We start from the raw sequence: 19,724 nt of genomic DNA, 5'->3' as shown, positions 1-19,724 counted from the left end.
AGTGTTTTGTCTTGATCTTCAATGGAGAAGTCCGGAGTACCGAGTCTTGCCTCAATGTTATTTACTTTCCTCGCATCCCCTTACAGCTGTCCGCCGATGCAGCAGCGAATTGAAGGACATGCAAACGGCGTCTTAGAGGGACCGCCCGGCACAGCCACAAGCGCAGCCGGCGTGTCGGAGCGGCTCCTGCCGCCGCTCCGGCAGCAATCCCGGCCCTTGGGTGCGTGCTCCCGCCGCGGGTCAGTGAGGGAGCCAGGGTCTGAGTATGTGCGAGCCCTGCCCAGCCTGAGGGCGGCTCCGCCTCTCTCCCTCCTTCCCTCTCTCCTTCCTTCCTTCCCTCTCCGGGACCGGCCGGGACAGCCGCGGGCCCGGGCCTCCGTGCCGGCAGGGGGAGCCGCAGCCGGAGCGGAGGTGGGAGCTCCCCGTGCCGGGCCGGGCCGCGGGCCAGGGCAACAATGTGGGGCGCCCGAGTGGCCGTGGTGCCGCGGTGCTGTCGGGCCCTGCGCAGCTCCGCAGCCCTGGGCGGCTCCAGGAACTTGCTGCGGAAAATGCTCCGCAAGAATAAGTAGGTGCGGGGCCCTGCCGGGGTGGGCTGTGGGCGCTGGGGCAAGGGGAGTCAGAGGGGTGTGAGGCTCGGGCGCTCCCGCAGCCCCGGCACCGCGGAGAAGAGAGAGACACCGACCCCGAGCCGCCGATCTGAACTGGTCGGCAGCGGCTGAACTTGTGCCCAGGTGGCCAAGAAGGCCAATGGCCCTGGCCTTTACCAGCAGTAGTGTGTCCTGCAGGACCGGGCCACTGATCGTCCCTCGGTGCTCTGTGCTCTCGGTGAGGCCACACCTCGGGTGCTGTGACCAATTCTGGGCCCCTCTGTACGGGAAAGACATCGAGATGCTGGAGCATGTCCAGTGAAGGGCAGCGGTGAAGAATCTGGAGCACAAGTCCTGTGAGGAGCAGCTGAGGGAGCTGGAGGTGTTCAGCCTGGGGAAAAAGAGACTCGGGGGGGACCTTATCACTCTCTACAACTGCCTGAAAGGAGGGTGTAGCCAGGTGGGAATAAGTCTTTTCTCCCAAGAAACAAGTGACAGGACAGAGGAAATGGCCTCAAGTTGCACTAAGGGACATTTAGACTGCATATTGGGAGAAATTTCTTCACTGAAAGGGAAGAATGTTCAAGCAATAGAACAGGATCCCCAGGAAAGTGGTGCAATCACTGTCTCAGGAAGTGTTCAGAAAACGTGTAAAGTGGTGCTTAGAGACATTTAGTGCTGTTTAGTGCTGGACTTGTCAATGCTGGGTTAACCATGGGACTGATGATCTTAGCCCTGTTTTTGAACCTTAATGATTCTCTGAATCTAAAGAAACCTGAGAGCTGTTGTTTTCCACCCCCTTCTCATCTATGTGCAGCTTTAGCTGTGAGTGGGAAGAATTGCTCCCTGCACCTCAGCTGTGAGGATAGCGACTTGTATGGGTGTTGTGTCCTTTCAGGCAGGTGGAATAATAATTACACAGAGAATCCTTATTTCTCTGAGCTACTGAAAGATAAGGCTGATTTCCTTTCCTTTTCCCAAAAGAAAGAAGTACTGGTATGACAGCCCTACCCTGGGATCACAAACGGTAAGTGCAAGCTCTGAAGGCGATTTGTTTATTTGTGCCAGGAGGAACAGACTTGTGTTTCTGCCATTGATTCTAACTTTGAAGCATTTTCTCATGGAGAAATAGCAGGATTTTGTGAGCAAAGAGTAGGGCTCCAGTCTGACTGTGACAAGATTGTCATTCAGCTTCATCCTTGCCAGTATCAATGCTCTCTTGCACACTCCTGAGTACTGATTCAAATTAAAACTTTTATTCATAGAAGTTAGTTTAATGAAAATTTTTTTAATGTTTGCTTTTCAAACAAGCAAAACTTTTCAGTTTTGCTTGCTGTATTTCAGTCATGCATGCTGTGTTTGAGAAAACAGATCTATGGAGCTTCATAACTTGCTACAAAATACACAAAGAACTTTAGAAACTTTGACTGTAGTACACGAATGTCAGAGATTTTGTGAACAGAAGTATTTGATATTGAAACACTTAATATGTAGGACTTATATAAAGCCTTCACAGCTGCAATAATGAAATAAGAGCATGCTTCGTAAAGTGCATGAAACTGTATATAGTTGCCTAATAAGGTGTGTAACTACTGTTTAATGTGTTGTTTGTTTCTTTTTATAGTTGTATAAACCAACCAAGCTGGACTTTTTAAAGAAAAATGACCTTACAAAAACAAGGAAAGAAGACAACGTGCGCTGCAGAGTCTTGAATGGGCTTATTCATAAAGCTGTGTTAGAGATGGCCACTACCTGTGAAGTCAGTCAAGAATTTTATGATCTCAAGCTGGAAATCTGCAAGGCAAGTGCCAGGGCTACAGCTTGTGCTGAGCCACTCTGATTATGTTGTGAGGTTGGCATGGACGTGCCAGAGGAGCTCCCCTGGGTGTTGTGATGTGTGCCAAGAGGAGTTTTACTGTATTGCTTCTGATGTGGCAGAGTGCAGCAATCTGGCACAGGAGTACACATGAGTAGAGCTTTGCCTCTGTAGTACCTGACTTAGGAGACCTTTGCCACTCTAATGCAAATGCAACTCCGGCCAGTTCAATGATGATTCTCATGATATGACTTTTTTTCCTATTACTCAGACATAAACTCTTTGTCTTGCCCTTTCAGAAGGAGGCACATGGTTTTACGAAGATAAGTGTATCTTTCCAAGAGTCTGTTCTTCTTGCAGCTGTGTGAGAGTTGTCACCTGCTTGTGTCACTCCCCAGCAATGTTATTGGCAGAAGACCTAAGTGATGCATGAGATTAGTTCAAAAAAAAGGCCAAGCCTGAGAAAATGTCATTGTCAAGCCAGATCTGAGAAAGAATTGAGATTTGTATGTAATTTTATCTAGTGGTGTCATAATTTGTGGATTTGAAAGGGAAGTTAGAGTTCTGATACAGGAACTAAGTCAGTCTCTGCATTCTTTTTTCTTGTCTGCAGTTTTTATCATCTACATTTGCTGTTCTATAAAGATTAAATTATACCAGTGTTTGGCTTAAAAGCTTGGTGGACTTAACTTTGATATTAGAAGCATGGAAAATGATACCTCATAGCTGCCTCTATGACAAAAGGGTTGTCATTCATTACTAAAATAGATGTTTTTTCCAGCTGAATTCATTCTATTGTCAGACAAGCATTCAAAACTACATGGACAAGATGAGTCTTTCAGCTGTATATGTGCAGCATCCCTCACAGAGTATTTCTGTCTCACTAGAGCTTGTCTCAGATCACATGTCTGCATGTGAAAATGCTGGCTGGTTGTGGGCAAGACAGTTCTTTCAGGAGGCATTGCCGTAAATTAAACGACTTATAACGTGAGAGATGGAAAGAAACAGCCTTCTTCCCAATACAATACAGATTTTATAGCTGCAAGGTGTTTGTGCTGCACTGGGACATGGCTGGGCGTAGATCAGTCCTGATTTACTCATAACCTGATTCTGGTCTGATATCATCACTTCTGTTATCAAAAGACATTTTCTATTAGGCCCTCTGCAATCCATCACAGACTTCATTGTCTATGAGGTTTGTGTGTACATATATCATCTTAAAGAGAGATTTGCCTTTTCTCTAGGTGTCCCTGTCATCGAACTTTTCAGCGTGCCGTGTGTACTGGAACCCTGCTTCCACTGTGGAGAAGGACAGTTACGTTGAAAGTGTGCTGCGAAAGAGTGCTCCACGTATACGGTACTGCTGGGGGATAGACAGGCCCCTTCCTCATCCAGAGCCATTTCTTCAGGACTTCTGACAGTCTAGACCTGACCTGTTGGGATGCCTTAGGTTTTTAGAGACTTGGAGTAGAGCATCTCATCATCTCTGTGATGAGCCTCACAGGGAAGGGTGGCTGTGTCAGACCAGCTGTGTGATCTTTTGCTGGAGCACAACTGGATTTTTTGGCTTCTGTGCTTTCCCAGGGCAGGAGTGGGTCAAGCAGAAAGCAAGAGGAGTGTGGCACAGGTCTCACTCCAGTGTCCTGGTGGTGGTGGCTTATTACAGTGAATCCACGATGTAACACATGACAGAACTCCCTTCTGGTTATCAGACAACAGCCTCGTTTGTTGTGTCTGGCCCCCTTTTATCCCATTCCAAACTCCTGGGTCGAGACAGCTCATTGGTCTGTGTGTGTCCCCAGACTCTGAAGCAATGAGATGCCTGCATCCTAGGAGACCTCCCTTTAGCTGTGAGCTTCTGTCAGTGAGCCCAGAGGCTGCTCCCCGGAGCTGAGCTGCGCTGCTTATTGTGACTTGATCAATACTACTGCAACAGTGGCTGGCCAGGCTGTGCGGGACAGGAGCCCAGGACGGGATGCTGTACAGGGGCCTGACAGCTGCAAGGATCTCCTTGCAGATTCACTGGGCAGTTCGGATTGCTGGGGATGATTTAGGCCTCCAGAAAACGATGACTGTTATTACAGTGGTTCTTCACAATACTGATACCAAAAAAAACCCCAAATCCCCAAATTGAGAATGTATTGTGATGCTTTTCCTCATTTTTCCAACAGAGTCCAGTGATTTTTCATGGTATCACTGAGATTTTTGTCTCTTCCTCCCTTTCCTTGGCTTTCCCTCTGCTATCCAGGCAGTCTGTGGGGAGTTCAGGACTTCACCCATGTGGCAGGTGGCATAGAAGCATACTTGTAAAACCATTTTCTTTCTCCCTGTTTCCATAAGCTGTGCAATTCCTGCTCCAGCACAATGCTCTCTTCTACTCCACAGCTTCCACTCTTTAAGAAGGAAAGTTGCTTCTGGGAAGAAGAGAAGGGGACCCCTGTCAATCCTTCCTGCAGCTAGCATGTAGTTGTCTTGCCCTGCTGTGAGGGCTGTATTCCCCACTGCTCTTATCCCTACAGAGGGGATAAGGATACCAAATGAAGTGGGGAAAGACCTGTGTCAGACTATGTACACAGATATGGACAAACCTAATATCATCAATACTCAGCTGGACCTGCAGCCAGTAGTTTTTGTATGCCATGCATTCGAAGTTGGGGTTCTGCAGTAATGTATTGCTTAGCATCAACCTGGATAGCTCCTTATCAGACTGAAAGTTTTGCAAGCCATATCTTTAAATGTTCAGTACTGCTGGATTTAATTTAACACCTTTTACTTGTCCTGCAGATGATATACTGATACTCATGCTGGTGAATGCTGTGTTTTTGCCAGGTATCTTCTGAAGAGTCAGCAGATTGTAGGAAATGTACCCCCAGTAGTATTTATAAAAGACAAAGAAGCTGCAGCTGTAAAAGAGGTAAATCTAATCTTTGACTCAGTGTACAAATATAGGCTTAGCAGAGAGCTGATAACTTAGTTGCTCTACCAATTTTCATTAAAAATCGGTCTTTCTTTATGGTTGCAAAAACCATTTTAATAAATAATCTTGAGTAAGACTGATGCCTATATAATATATAGAAGAATTGTAGGCAGTATCATTAGGCCAGTGAAGAATTTTTAAAGAATTAAATTACCATTTTAAGGAATAATATAGGGCTGCCTGGTGTATATGATTATGGATATGAGGTTGGAGGAGCTGTTTTCCACATTTTAAATGTTATGTGCTTTTAAGATTCAATTGAAAAACCAGTGATTTTTTAATTTTTATTTTTCCCCCATATCTTTTTCCATCTGTGAATTGTTAAAATGTTTGTAGGGATGTGGAAATCTTTGCACAGGGGATGTAGGCTTATTCATACTACATTTTTTTCCTTAACTTTTAAAATTGCCTTTACTATTTTATGATTTTTGTCAAGGTGTTGATAGCTCTAAGTAGTTGACATAATACTAGAATACTGATGTTTCCTGGGAATTTGCTATCATTGGACTGTGAAGCGAGATCTCTAACATAGTGAGATTTCCAGGAGAGAAGGATGACACCAGTGAGTAGAATTTGATGAGAAATGTCTCCTCAAACTGTTGATGTGAACAGAAGTTGAAAAGAACAGGTTCATGTTTCTGTGCCCTGAAGTGCCTTATTATTTATAATAGTGTTACTGTTGCAGCCACCTACTGTTAGACCCTTGTGGGCTCCTGCAGTGTGCATGAGCAGAGGTGGAAGGGATAAAAAGAATTTCAGATTCTCTAGAAATGCAATTAACTGCTTGAACTTTCTGTGATCAGAAAAGTTCTGAGTTTCACAGAAGATAAGTAAAAACCCTCTTTATATCACATCTGTCAGGGAATGACACTGGGGAGCAGACAGATGGATCATTTTCTCCCACTTCACAGTTCATCAGATTTGTCAATCCCAGATTCAAATAACACGCTGAACTTGGTTTTTAAGTATTGTAAGTAAAGGGAAAAAATATCCAATTAAACTCCTAGAATAATTCAATGAATTAGAAGGGAATGTAAAGAAAATGTAAAGAAAAGCTGAAAAGAAATTTCAAACAAGAGAAATTTTTCACGATTACATATAGTCTGTGAGCACAGCATATAATAATGCATTAATAATTTGTAGCATTTACTGTTTAGATGCCATGTTAAAAGGGATTTGGGACCTCCATAGTTGCCTGTAAGAGAAATGCAAACTTGCAGAAAGGGAGAAGAGGTGAAAAAAATCTCAATGGTAGGATGTTATGGAAAAGGATTTGCAAGACTGAGGTAAGAAGAAATAAACCAAAAAAGGTATATGTTAAAGAATCGCTAGCCAAGGGATTAATGCACATAAGGCAAAAAAACTTTGTAGGAGTTTCTGGATCCACTATTTGACAAAAATATCGCAGGAAACAAATATAAGCAATTCCATGTAAAAGAAGGAAAAGGCTGTTTTAAAGTGGTTTTCCTAAATAGGCCAAACATAGAATTGTTTGTTGGATATTTGTCTGTTTCTTATATAGATGGGAACAAAGTAGATTTAAACAGTGTAGATTTAAACAAAGTAGATTTAAATATGTGTGGCCTTCATGTGTTTACAGGTGGAGGACTTACTGGCAATTGCTGATTTTGGACCTCCAGAAGAAGAAGCATCATCTCAAAATGATTTAAGGTGGGTCTTTGTGGTTCAGAATTGTACGAGTGTCTGTTTTCATCTCTGCTGGCCAACTTCAATTGGGTATTATTTGACATATTTTAATTAGGTCTGTACATTGTTACTCGCAGACCTGATACTTGTTCTGGTATTAATATCTTGGTTTTTATGAGCAAAATATATGTAGAACTTCTGAGATTTCAAGACTTGATGTGTTGATGATAATCAAAATTTTAAAAATGCTCTACAGTAATAATGTTTGTTTTTGCTGGCAATTGTCTCATGATGATGAAAATGGCATTTACCAGTACTGCTCTACTTGTCCACTTTGTTCTGATACAAGTTTGGTTTATTATATATGGATTGCAAGTTTACTGATAAATCTCCCTGAATTGATTTAACATTCTTCTGTGAGGGATTTTTAATCATTGAGAGATAGAGCTGAACAACTGATTGGAATAGGGGTTCTGTGCTCTGGATGCTCTCAAAGCCAACAGCCTTTGCACCTGTGTGCTGTAGTCTGTTGATAGAAATGCCTTCTGTGCCTCAGCATCTCACAGGATGGTCCATCAGGTGTGATTCAGAAATCGCTTCCTGTGGGAAGTCATTCCTGTGACAGATTTCCCAAAGGGAAATCTTCCTCTGTGTCTTGGGGAAATCGTCAAGTCCAGCCTAAGGTGTCACATCGCTGTGATGTGTTTTAGACAGAGGCTGCTGCTTCTCATTTCTTGGAAGAGCTGGGAGAAGTCTTGAGCTCCTTGGATGTCCCAGATACAGTGCTGACCTAGGTACATTTTTTCTCAGAGACTGGCAGTTTTATCTGGCATCTTGTTGCTTTATTGGCTTTCTCCCATTAAATCTGTTGACACAACCTGTCCTTGGATACATGATATGGTGGTATCTCTTCCTTCATAACAAAGGGGACACAGGGTGTTAATAAAGTTAAACTGAAAAGTCCAGTTTATTTCTGTGTTACTCAAGTTGTCAAAAATAGAAATATATGTGGGGGAAAACCCAAGCCAATACTTGTTTTCTTTCCCACAGTAAACTCTTCCCTTCAACAACTCAATCTTCAGATTCACCCATGCGGCCTAATCTGTTTGGTGTTGATCATGAACTGCTGAATAAACAGATAATGGACTATAAAAAAATGAAAGTGTCAAGACATACACAAAGCTTTGTCTGGACAGAGAAGCAGCAGCAGCAGCTTTCTAAGATTCAAAAGAAAATGAAAAAGAAAAAAGCAAGGAATCCTCCTGATGATGATGACGTTATGCCCCAGAAACACTTGCTGGACAGATATGAAGCTGATTACTGGGATGATAACTCTGAATCAGCCTCAGACTATGAGCTGCAGGATGAATTACAGGAAGAGGTGAATGAACTGGATGAGGATGATGACAAAACTTTAACTCAGCCTACTGGTAAAAGGAAATGAAGTGAAAAAGCCATCTCTTCGAAATGAAGGCTGCCAATCACAAAAAAAAAAAAAGACTGCCATAGCTACTGAAAGATTCATTTTGTACATGTTTACCACTTCCTCATTCAAACGAATAGATTTGCCACATGTGAGCAGGTTTGCTAGCACAAAGTATGTAAGAAAAACTGCCATTACTGACATGCTGTTAGGCAGCTTTTAAGCTGCTGCAGTTGAGGGACATTCAACCAGAAAGCAGTTTTGTAACGATAAAATATACCTATTGGAGCACTGAGTTAAAACTTCTTGCAGTTGTGTTGATTATTTCCAATAAAATTATGGTTTCTATATTGCAATATTACTTTTTTTTTTTTTTTTTAGTGACCTGTATAAAAGTTAACACTAAGTGATGGTACTTGTTATTCTGATAGAAGGAAGGAAGAGGGAAGCAAAATAATGACAGTAGTGTTCAGCTTCATCACACAGAGACGAGGACAGGGTCTTCTCTAGAGGACCAGTCTAATGGGGGAACACTTTCTACGAAAAAGATCCCAATGATGGCCAATAAAGTTACAACCCTGAAAGAAAATAAATTTATAGTTGTGCAAGGGGAGCTGCATCAGAAAAAAAATTGAGAACTGCTCATCCATTGGGTAAAATCAGGCAAAACATTGTGACTTAGAAAATGTATTAACAACTTGAAAAGCAGAGAAAGAGCAGCGGGGAAGAATGTTTCAGAAATTAAGATCTGAAAATGAATAGGGAATCATATAAAAAGAGAATAAACTTTCTGACTCAAAGCACATAAAAAATAATAGCAAGAGTGCATAAAGTCAGAAGGCTGCAAGCTTCAAAGACATTACAATGAACAAGGTAGTAAAAGAGAATTCTACCAGAAATACAGAAAATTTAATTCCAGTAGTTAATGGGGAGGTAAAGAAAATCAACACAGGGGAGGGAGGTTGCCCTACAATACAGCAGAACCACAGAATGGTTTGGGTTGGAAGAGACCTTAAAGATCATCTAGACCCAAGCCCCTTGCATGGGCAGGGACATCTTTCGCTGGACCAGGTTGCTCAGAGCCCTGTCCAACCTGACCTTGAACGCTTCCAGGGATGGGGCATCTTGGACAAGCTTCTCTGGGCAACCTGTGCCAGTGCCTCACCACCCTGAGAGAACAATTTCTTCCTCGTATCTAATCTAAATCTACTCTCTTTTCATTTAAAACTTTAGACTTGTCCTATTACTCCACTTAACACTGCAATCATCAGTCATAGTCAATGCAGGTGCATTAAAAAAAAAGTCCAGTTTAAATGATTTAGTGTCCTGTAATAAGGTCACCTGCCAGGGTGGGAATGCAGTGGATGTGTTTTTCTGGGTTTTTGTAAGGCTCTTGGTGCTGCACCTCACAGCATCCTTTGGGACATATTTTCCAGCTGTGGGATGAGTGAGTTCATGGTGCACTGGGTGAAGATCTGGCCGAAGGGCATCTGGCTGGTGACTGGTCACCAGTGGTGTTCCTCAGGCTGGTTCTGTTCTATATATTTCTTGGGGATCTGGATGCAGAAATTGAATGCACCATGAGCAAGTTCGCTGATGATTCTAAACTGGGAGGTACTGTTGGCATTCCCAAGGGACAAAAGGCCTTGCAGAGGGATCCAGGTAGCCTGCAGTATTTGAGCAATCACCAGTTACATGAAATGGAACAAGGATAAATGCCAGGTTCTGCACATAGGAAGGAGTAATGGCAGGCAAAAGTCTAAATGGGATGAGGAGTGGCTGGAGAGCAGCCCTGCAGGAAGAGTCTGGGCGTGCTGGCTGGCAGGAGGCTCAGCAGAGTCAGCCGTGTGTGCCCGGGCAGCCGAGGGGGCAAACCATGTCCTGGCATGGATCAAGGACAGCTTCACCAGCCACTTCAGAGAAGGGATTATCCTGCTGCACTTGGTGTTGGGGTGGCCTCACCCTGAGTGTTGTGTGTACTTCTGGGTCCTACAATTTCAAAAGGATGTGAAGGTCCGGGAATGAATCCAGAGGAAGGCAGCAAAGCTGTGGAAGGGGCTGGCAGGGTGTCCTGTGAGGAGCAGCTCAGGGCACTGGTGTTTTATTGTTTGGAGAGAAGGAGGCTGAGGGGCAACCTTGCTGGTCTGTACAGCTTTCTGAGTCAAGGAAGGAGAAAAGGTCCCTCTTTTCCCTGGGACCCAGTGCCAGGTCATGTGGGAATGGCTCAAAGCTGTGCCCCTCAGAAGAGGTTCAGACTTCACGTGAGGTAGCACTTCTTAATCCAGTGGGTGAGCAAACCCTGGAATAGGCTCCTGAGAGAGGTGGTCAATCTCTCAAGCCTGTGAGTGTTTAAAGACATTTGGACAAGGCCCTTAATACCATACTTTTTATTTTGGTCAGCCCTGAAGTAGTCAGGCAGCTGGACTCAATGATCATCCCTTACAACTCAGCTATTTGATTCAATTCAGTTGGGTCCAATTTGATTTGATTTGATTTGGCTCTTGTTGCTTCCTCCTCCTTTCCTTACCACTAGATGCTCAGGGTATCTTTAATGACATTTCTTCCCAGCCCTACACTAGAAGAGGGGATGGAATACGCAATTGTGTCCCTGCCTGGAGGTTGGGTCTGTTACTTTGTAGGAAGGAGGCATGCACCTTTTCACGGGGGTGAAAGCTGTGGATCACCTCAAGAGCATTTGATCACCTGAACACACTTGCAAAAAGCACTGAAAACTGAATTTACTGTATTTACTGTAAACTGAAAACTGTATTTTTGGAGTCTTTTGTGTTTATCCAGTTTAGCTGGGCTTCCACAGGATGGCAAACCCCCACATCTGTGACATGTAGATCAAAGATCTAGGCTTTGAGATCAATCCCTCAGTCAGGATCAGGAGGTGCTTCAGACTAAATGGTTACAAATTGTTTGATGTGAGCAATACATGTTTATTTCCCTGTGGATTTTCTTTTTCTCTTTGTACTCAGCTGTAGAAATATCTGAGTCATTTCTCTTGGAAAAACCTGTTAAAACACAAGACCCAGAGAACAACAGTGTTCCATCTGAGCTGAGGTCCATCTGGCCCAAAACTCTGTCTCCAAAGTGGCCAACCATCAATGTATACAGGAGAGCACATGGTCAGTGCAGATCTTCTGCCAGGGCTCTGGCTGTGCTTATAGGCTGCCCTCCCCTCTCCACCCACCACTCCTGCCCAAGGCTCCAGCGGCAGGCTCCAGCTCAGCCTGAGTGATGCTGTAGGTGTCTGACACTGCAGAGAGCTGCTTTCCTGGATAGAACACTCAGGTGTGGGTCATAGCTTGGCACGCAAAACTCTGGGCATAACAGAGCAGAACTATTCTGTCCTGCTCTATTCTATTCTATTCTATTCTATTCTATTCTATTCTATTCTATTCTATTCTATTCTATTCCCTATGCTCACCATGAGTCAAACAACGATGAGACTTGTTTTCCTGAAATTCCAAGGCTTTTTCATCTTCAAAAACATGTTTAAGGACACAAATCTGAAAGATTACAAAGGGAATGGTATTTTATTTTTATATCTCAATTTATGTTATGTAATTTTATTTTATTTTTTGGAATCTGTTTCATAGCTGATGCTTGCAAGCATTAACACAATGTACACATAGCCAGGCTGGTGTATTCTTCACTTTAAATTGAAAACACAGCCCTGCAGTCTAGCAAAGAAAAGCTACAGAGGCACAAAGAGCAACAGCAGGAATGCAGGTCAAGCAGTCCCTGTTTCCTGAAGACTGAGGAATGAGAAGAATGAGGATTGGTACTGACCACGTGCAGAAGAATAAAGCAAAGAGGTGTGTGGTACTATGGGATATTATCCAAAGTTGGATACACATCGAAGACAAACATACTTTTTGCCTTCCAAAATATGCTCCACTGTGCTTCTTGGCCAAGGATGAATGGAATGTGCTTTTGTGCCTGCCCCACACTTGTATTGTCCTCTGGAAGAGCTGAAAATTGCAGTAAGCCATTTGGCATCCAAGCCTCTGGATTGGGCAGCAAGCCGGAAACCCCTCCAAGCAAGGAAGGAAGGCTTCCAAAGCCGTTTTCACCAGAAGCAAGAACCCCTTGGAAAATGGAGCTATGTGAAGAGCAGAGCTCACTCTTGCTCCAAGCCTGCAGCGTGCAGAAGAGTCAGAGAGAGCCAGGGCACCAGTAGTGTCTGGGAAGTGCAAGGGCAGCAGGCAGGAGGGCCTGGAGAAGCCCTGGCAAGGGACCGTGTTCAGTGCTGCAGACAAAGGAAAAAAAAACCTGCTAGAGACACTTGCTAGCCCACCATGGGGGGAAAAAGCCTTCCCCCTTCAGCTGCAGGGCACAAGAGGCCATCTTTGAGCTGCATGAGCAGCCTGGAAGAAAGGGACTGGACAGCCCTGAACAGTGGTCATGCTTGATGCTGCAGGGGAAGGCAAAAAATCCTAAAGACTAATGCCAGTCTGCTCTGGATCCTTCCTGATCTCAATGCTAGCAACTGGCAATTCCCTGAGTGGGCAAGCAAGACCTGTCTCTTTAATGTACACACTGGTCACATCTCCCAGCAGACTCCCAAGCCTTGTTCTCCCTCAGCCTGGAGCCATCACTATACTTTTGGCTCAAAAGCCAAAATGTAGCCAAATGTATTCCATTGGCTGGAATGAACAGTGCCAAGAGACCACATAACACAGGCTTTGAAAAACAAGGGGGAGGAGGTGGTGGAAAGGCTGGTTATTTTCAGACCGAGAACATTTGGATCCATGCCCAAAGTACAGTCAGGCAAATTTCCAAACTGTAAAACAGCCCATTGTTCCCATTGTTGCTATCACCCTCACATCCCCTTTTCCCACTGAAACTAAGCTGCCTAGTTGGCTGTGTTTATATGGGACCCATCCATAGGGTAAAACTTTCAAATCTCCTTGGTGACTTAAATCTTTCTGAAAGTTATTTGTGCACCTCCATTCATGGGGAAATACTCAGAACTTAAAAAAATGCCTGGTAAGTCTCCTCTTCCTTTCAGATTTAGTATTTTGAGCCTTGAAAGAGGAAGGAATGTACTAGGCTTGTAATTTTCTCTGTTGGTGCCAAAATGGATGTGTACATTCAGACTATGTAAATAAGGGCATATCTCATTGTGGTGACACCAGAGGTCAAAAATAGGGTTTTGGTTTCCTCTGTGTGAACTTTGCAGAGGCATAGAAAGCATGCATGGTTTCCTCACCATTCTTCCCAATACACCAAGGGACATTTACTACTATACTGTTGATGGCAAGGTTTTCCTTTTGGAAAGAAGTACTGAATTGGTTTGTGTTGTTAAACATAATTTTCCTTGCACTTCAGTAGCTTTTTTCCTTCTTTGAACTTCATCCTTGCTAACTTTCTTGAAAGTGATGACAGCCCTCTCAGCTGTTGTCTTGCCTTGCTAGATTTCTTCTTATTCCATAGGCACTCCATGCCCCTACTTAACTGCTTCAGTTTTTGTTTGCCTTTAGTTCAGATGGAATTTCTCCTACTTGAACCTGAGGAATGAGAAATAATCCACTGTAGTATAGAAGAGTTTTCACCAGGGCTTTGGTGTCTGCCCTTCCTACAAAAATATCTTGCCTGACACACAAGAAGGCATTATTTTTGTGTATTTAGGTGGAGCTTGACTGGCAGTTTTGGTACCTGCTTGAAAACAGGACTTTGATAGTTGTATTAATCTTAGGAAAGGATACAGAATCTTCTTATATGTGAAGATGTGAAGCATAACTTCTTTAAAGGAGAAGTCCCTAGGCAGCTATGTAGGATGAGCATTCCAGAGAGCTGTGAGGAGGCTGAACAAATGATATGTCTGGAGGACTTTCATGTTAGTAGCTTCAAACGCTTCCTGGTTTTAAAAACAGGAACAGAGCTGGGCTCTTCACAATCACCCCTAGGTGCTGTGTTTTGAAGTAATGCTTCCTAACAATTACCATGCTATTCCTCCCTTGCTGGCAATGAACCCAATTGAATCTGTTCTGCTGTGTTAAGGCAAATTTGACAAAACCCACACATTTTCCTCACTTTTCTTGAACACTTTTTTGTCAGCTGTGAATCTGCTGCTGTCTGCAACCTTTACAATTTTCCTGAGATCCCAGCAGCCTTCATCTGGATGTCTCTAGTCAAACCAGTGTGTGGCAAACTATCAGGGTGAAATAAAATTAAAATCCTTATCTCGATAAGGCAGTCTTGGAATATCATCTAAATTGGCCTTTTCATCGATCTTCTTTTCAAGCAAAACCGTAAATTTTAAGAAAAAAAGTTTTAATGTGCTTAAATTATTCAGAATTTGCTTTGAGATACTGATGAAATCGATCAATTCCTTTTCCAACCCACATATTTTTAGCCAAACCCAGACATCAAGAAGTAATCTGCTTGCTGTCCTACCAGCTGACGTGTACCTCTCGTACTCAAAATAAACTTCATCTTTCACAACATATAAGGTAAACCTTTCTGTCCACATTAGGAACGTGTCAAGACAAGGCATCTGAAAGGTTGTAAAATGGAATAATCTCTTCAGCTTTTTAGATATTGTGACTTAGATTTACATGTCAGCTTTGGGAGAGGCTGCACAACCATTTTTTTCACCTACCCAGCTGAAGAATCTAATTTCCAAGAGCAAGTCTGCCAGTCATCCATGGTGGGCACCAGCCAGGCTGTCTAGAAGGATTGCAATGACTTAACAGTATTTTAAAGATAACCTTTATCTCTGGGGTTTTGGTTTGGTTTGGTTTGGTTTGGTTTGGCTTGGTTTGGCTTGGTTTGGTTTTTTCCCAGCAATATTTCATATTGCTCTGAATCCATACAAGGTAAGGGATTGTTCAGGGTGTTATACAGCTAAAGCACTCTAATTTTAAATGTGTCTGTTCTCTTATGCAATGGCCAAAGGATTTTCAACCCCAGATACATTCAAATGGGATTATTGTGTTTTTAAAAGGAACTTAGAATTTTTTGAGAGTGACCATGGACAGCATATTTAATGAAAGTGTTAATTATTTTGGACTTAAAGCTGTTACCTTTCAAATGAATACGAAAATTCCTTTATGTGTGAATAGCACAAGTCAAACTTTTAAATATTCACCTAATTCTTTCAAGTATGGGTGCATCATACTGGCTGAAAAAAAGAGGCTTTAATTTATTTTTAAGAACTCCAAAACCCTTGCACAGGGAGTGTCCAAAGTCAGCCCTTCTCAGAATTAGCTGAAATACATTGATTTTACACCTGGCCAAGAACAAGGTGTGTTATTTGCTAGGTTAGGTAATTAAAAAAACCCCTCCACTTAATGTTAAATCTAGTGATGACAAGCCATTAATTATTCTTTTATAGGTTAGTCTGCAGCTCTGTTAAGCATCAATTGGTTTATCTTGTAACTCATCTCCCATCAAATGCCCAGCACAGGAAGCTGAGCCAAGATGGGGTAACCCATTGTTGCCTGTCCTTAAAGACTACAATCTGAATACTGCGGTTATATGATTGAATACATACATGAGTTACCTTTGTTCTCAGAATTTGATAAATGGTATTTCTGAATAAAGAAAAAGACTTGATATGTAATGTGTACATAATTCAGAAAGAAGCGATATGATCCTGGTTTATAGCTTTCTCAGAATGCCTGCCTGATGGGGAACACAAGAGAAAGGCTGAGTAATGAATAACTATCTGCATGTAAAAGTACTTATTCATCACACGAATTACATGGGACATCTAATGCTATAGGAAAGTTATTTCCTGGTAAAACTTGAACAAGGAGAAAATAGAGGTGACAAAAATACACCTTACTCTTTGGGTATCTTCTCTGGCTTGATAAAGTCAAAAATAATGCAGAAACATTGACGTTCTAGTGGATTTAATCATCCTTATTAGCCCTACTGTCTGAACCAAATGTGCACTCCTACAGAGTTAGTAATCTGCCTTTGGTGTTGGTAGACATACACCTATGTACTTCCAGAACAACCTAGGGAAAATTGGATTAAACTTGAAGGGATGTTTAGCATTAAAAAGATTGGCAGCACCTAATATTTTGTTAAGATAAAACAAAAGCCTTTGTTCTGTTTTAAAATTCCTCTTCAAAAAATAGAGAACATCTGAAAAGAAATATCAGAATTGTATGTGCAAAGTGTTGGCAAAAGCATTGTGAGTCTTTTTTTCTAAGATTTTCTTGTGAAAGCATGGAAAGTAGACTGAATTGTATTTTCCAATGAAATTCTTACAGTAGAATATTTGCATCTACTGAGGAATAGATTTTCTGCATTACTGTGCAGATGTTATGATTTTGTTTTTAATCAGAGATATATAATCTTTCTAGACATGCTCTTCTCAAATTTGGCTAAAATGCTTCAATGTAATTGAAACTGAAAAATTCCCAATGATCTTTGAAATTCAGAAATACTAAAAATTAATTAGAATAATTTTGAGTGTCAATTAATGTCAGAGATCCTAATTAGTGGACGGACTTGGGCAGATTCTTCATTCTTTTCTAGTTATCTTTCCTTCTCAGCTTGTCTGAATAATTAGATCCTTTCTATAACATAATCTGAATTTTTAAGATCCATCTTTCTTTTAGTCAAATAATCACATAGTTTAACAGTAATTTTAAGTCAAATTTTTTGTAGGTAAAGCCATCTTGATAAACATTGTTTTGTTTAGTAAAAAAAGTGGTATTGCTTCAGCCAGAATCACAAGTGTTTGAGATAAAGTTTTCTCTGCGAGTCTTTATATTTTTCTCATATAATATGAATATTGAACTAATACAACTTATTGAATATGGTTACTTTTTGCATGACTTCTGCTTCCTTGGCATTGTTCTTTGTCTTTTCTTTGTGCTTTGCTTCTTGGTTTCCTTTTCTTCTCCTAGAGGAGAAGCTCCTCCTTTCATAATGAAAACTAGTTTGAAAAGCTATGACATTCAGTAAAAGTCTTTCTATACCTCAGTGGAATTTGAGAAGGTCTCCTGCAGGGAGCAGAAGAGTGGGGTTGCAATGGGAGGCTTGGCACATGATTCCTTTGGAATCTCTTCCAAGGTCTTCTGTTTCTCTAGAATCATGGCCACACTACAACAAGCAAGGAAACATCTTTTTCTGGCAAATTAAACATACAGAGTCTGCAAAAAGAGACCTTGCAACTTCTGTTTGTTGGGAAGAAAGAGTGTAAAGCATCAATTACACTAACCCTTAAACATCTAGAATAAAGCAATGAACGTGTTCATCAGTCAGTGTTACATAGGATCACTGAGACTGATATGTGCTGCAGCTTCATCTTCAAGAGCAAGAGGACTTTACATTAATATAAACTGATGCAGAATATGTACTGGAGAGTTGAAGGGAAAAAATATTGGCTGCAAATCCCTGTAAAAAGACAGAACTCCTCTCCATCCTCTTGCACTTCCTCAAAAGAGTCATCTAGGTCAGTACTGGTTTGGGATCTTACACTGGGACCTGGAAGGCAGCTATGGAAGTTAATTCTCCTGACTCTCCTATAGGCTCTGAGGAGTCCTTTATACCAACCCAGCTGTTGGCTGTACACCTGCAGGTGGGTGCTCTTTGCTGCCCCTGTACTGCTTGGAGACAGCTAATGGGAAGAGCTGAAACTCTGAATTATGTGCACAGGAAGGAGAGGACAGGGCTAAGGCACTCAAGTCATTGTGAGCTGCCAAAGCACTCTCTTGCTCTTTTCACTTCCTCCAGACTTGAACTGCCCAACAGTATAAGCAAAAATTTTACTTAATATGTTACTGTTACATGTAACTTGTTAAGGCATCTAGACAAATATTTAACTCTCATATGACAGCTAACTTACATTCGCCAAGTTTCTTGATGTCCTCTGGTTGGAGATGTACTAATCTTCAAATACATTCCTAAAGAAAATTACTAAGCCATCAGATTTGATTGATCAAAGCTATTACTTTTATCTAAGAAAACCTGATTAAAAAAACTTTTTTACTCTTCTTCACATTGTGTGTTTCTGACTTCACTCTGTTGTCCCCAAGCCCATTTATTTTTATATTGTGAAATTGTTGTTGACTTGCAGGAAAAGTGAATACAAACATTGTTCATCCCTCTTAACCTGATCCATTTTTATTCTTCCAAATCTTCTTCAATTGATTTTGCATGTCTCTGTCGTTCTTGGTTTGTCATGGATTTTTTTGGGTTTTTTTTTTTTTGGTTTGCTTGTCTTTTACTAGGGAAGGAATTTGAAGCCTGGTCACAGGTTTCACTTTGGAAAGTCTTAGGCATGTGCTGGTGGCTGATGAATCTACTTCCAATGTCCACAGTTCAATGCCAGCCCTGCAATGTGAAAATACAACTTCCTTTCCCAAGTGAATGAGTGCCATGATTTAAACATCACCCAGTTTTGCTGAGCACACTGCAGGATTTTGGCAGCTGGGGATAAACAGGTAACAGATTTACAACTAAAGTTATTACGTGGGTACAATTAATTTGCCCCCTTTATAAAGTAGCTCCTGTTTTTACTGCCTGATAGAAACCACTTTTGGTTGTTTCTATCTCAAAAGTCATCTGGACATGATCCTGGGCAACTGTCTCCAGGTGGCTTAGGAATGTGGGGTTGGATCAGATCGCTTCCTGAGGTCCTTTCCCACCTCAGCTGTCCTGGGGTTCTGTGAAAATGTGGACATATCCTACAGTTTGGCTGGAATGTTCAGCTGTGAGAGACTCTTTCACAAATGTTTTCTCTTAACCTTTTGCTTAATCTCTTTAACACATTCAAACAAAGTGTTTGAAACACTTTGCAATTATTGGGTCTGTAGCAATGGAAGTCTAATGTTGTTGATTATGTGGGAGCCATTAGGCCTTTCCATACTGGTAGAGCCATATTCAATTATTTTACTTTATGAATTATTAGACAGAAATTAATACCTTTATTTTAAATGCTACATTTAAACTAAGTGGGACATATCCCTCCTTGCATTGTGTAGTGACAATTTTTTATATTGTGATCCTGTATCTATTATGGATAATTTATCTTTCATGGATGGCTGCCCCTTTTTTTTCTGTAAATGCTTTTACCTCCAAACTCACTGTGTATACACTGAAAGTGCTGAAAGTACATAGCTAAGGAATTTACTAACAGAAAAAGAAAAATAACTAATTGCATTTCAATGTACTTATTGGACTGTTGACTGCAAAGGTAAGTAACTTTTGTAGCCACCGCTGAAAAAAAAAAAAAAAAGAATACTTTTCTGCCAAAGTGAATGTTTGATTTGTATTACTTTTTGAGAAGATGCCAGTCAGTTT

At 41.7% G+C, this 19,724-nt stretch overlaps 1 protein-coding gene across 2 annotated transcripts; it reads left to right on the top strand.

Annotated features, from left to right (window-relative positions):
- Window positions 1-21: 21 nt before the first annotated feature.
- On the top strand, window positions 22-8,569 carry RBFA (ribosome binding factor A). Of its 2 annotated transcripts, none has more exons than XM_026790236.2 (7): window positions 22-569; window positions 1,572-1,614; window positions 2,212-2,388; window positions 3,648-3,760; window positions 5,233-5,317; window positions 6,981-7,051; window positions 8,078-8,569. In XM_026790236.2, the coding sequence occupies exons 1-7, from the start codon at window positions 22-24 to the stop codon at window positions 8,469-8,471; spliced, it is 1,431 nt and encodes a 476-aa protein (XP_026646037.2). In that variant the 3' UTR covers window positions 8,472-8,569. The 2 variants fall into 2 exon arrangements, with proteins under 2 accessions (XP_026646037.2, XP_005481851.1); XM_005481794.4 differs by having other exon boundaries at window positions 318-565.
- Window positions 8,570-19,724: the final 11,155 nt, after the last annotated feature.

The sequence above is a fragment of the Zonotrichia albicollis genome, chromosome 1 (genome assembly GCF_047830755.1).
Source record: "Zonotrichia albicollis isolate bZonAlb1 chromosome 1, bZonAlb1.hap1, whole genome shotgun sequence".
NCBI lineage: Eukaryota > Metazoa > Chordata > Aves > Passeriformes > Passerellidae > Zonotrichia > Zonotrichia albicollis.
This window is presented reverse-complemented; position numbering and strand designations above follow the sequence as displayed.

Bases quoted from the DNA above. Each gene is read 5' to 3' on its own strand.
- RBFA (XM_026790236.2), top strand. From the start codon at position 22: ATGGAGAAGTCCGGAGTACCGAGTCTTGCCTCAATGTTATTTACTTTC. The intron at 1,615-2,211 runs GTAAGTGCAAGC...TTCTTTTTATAG, and splicing joins CTACCCTGGGATCACAAACG to TTGTATAAACCAACCAAGCT. The intron at 7,052-8,077 runs GTGGGTCTTTGT...TCTTTCCCACAG, and splicing joins TCATCTCAAAATGATTTAAG to TAAACTCTTCCCTTCAACAA.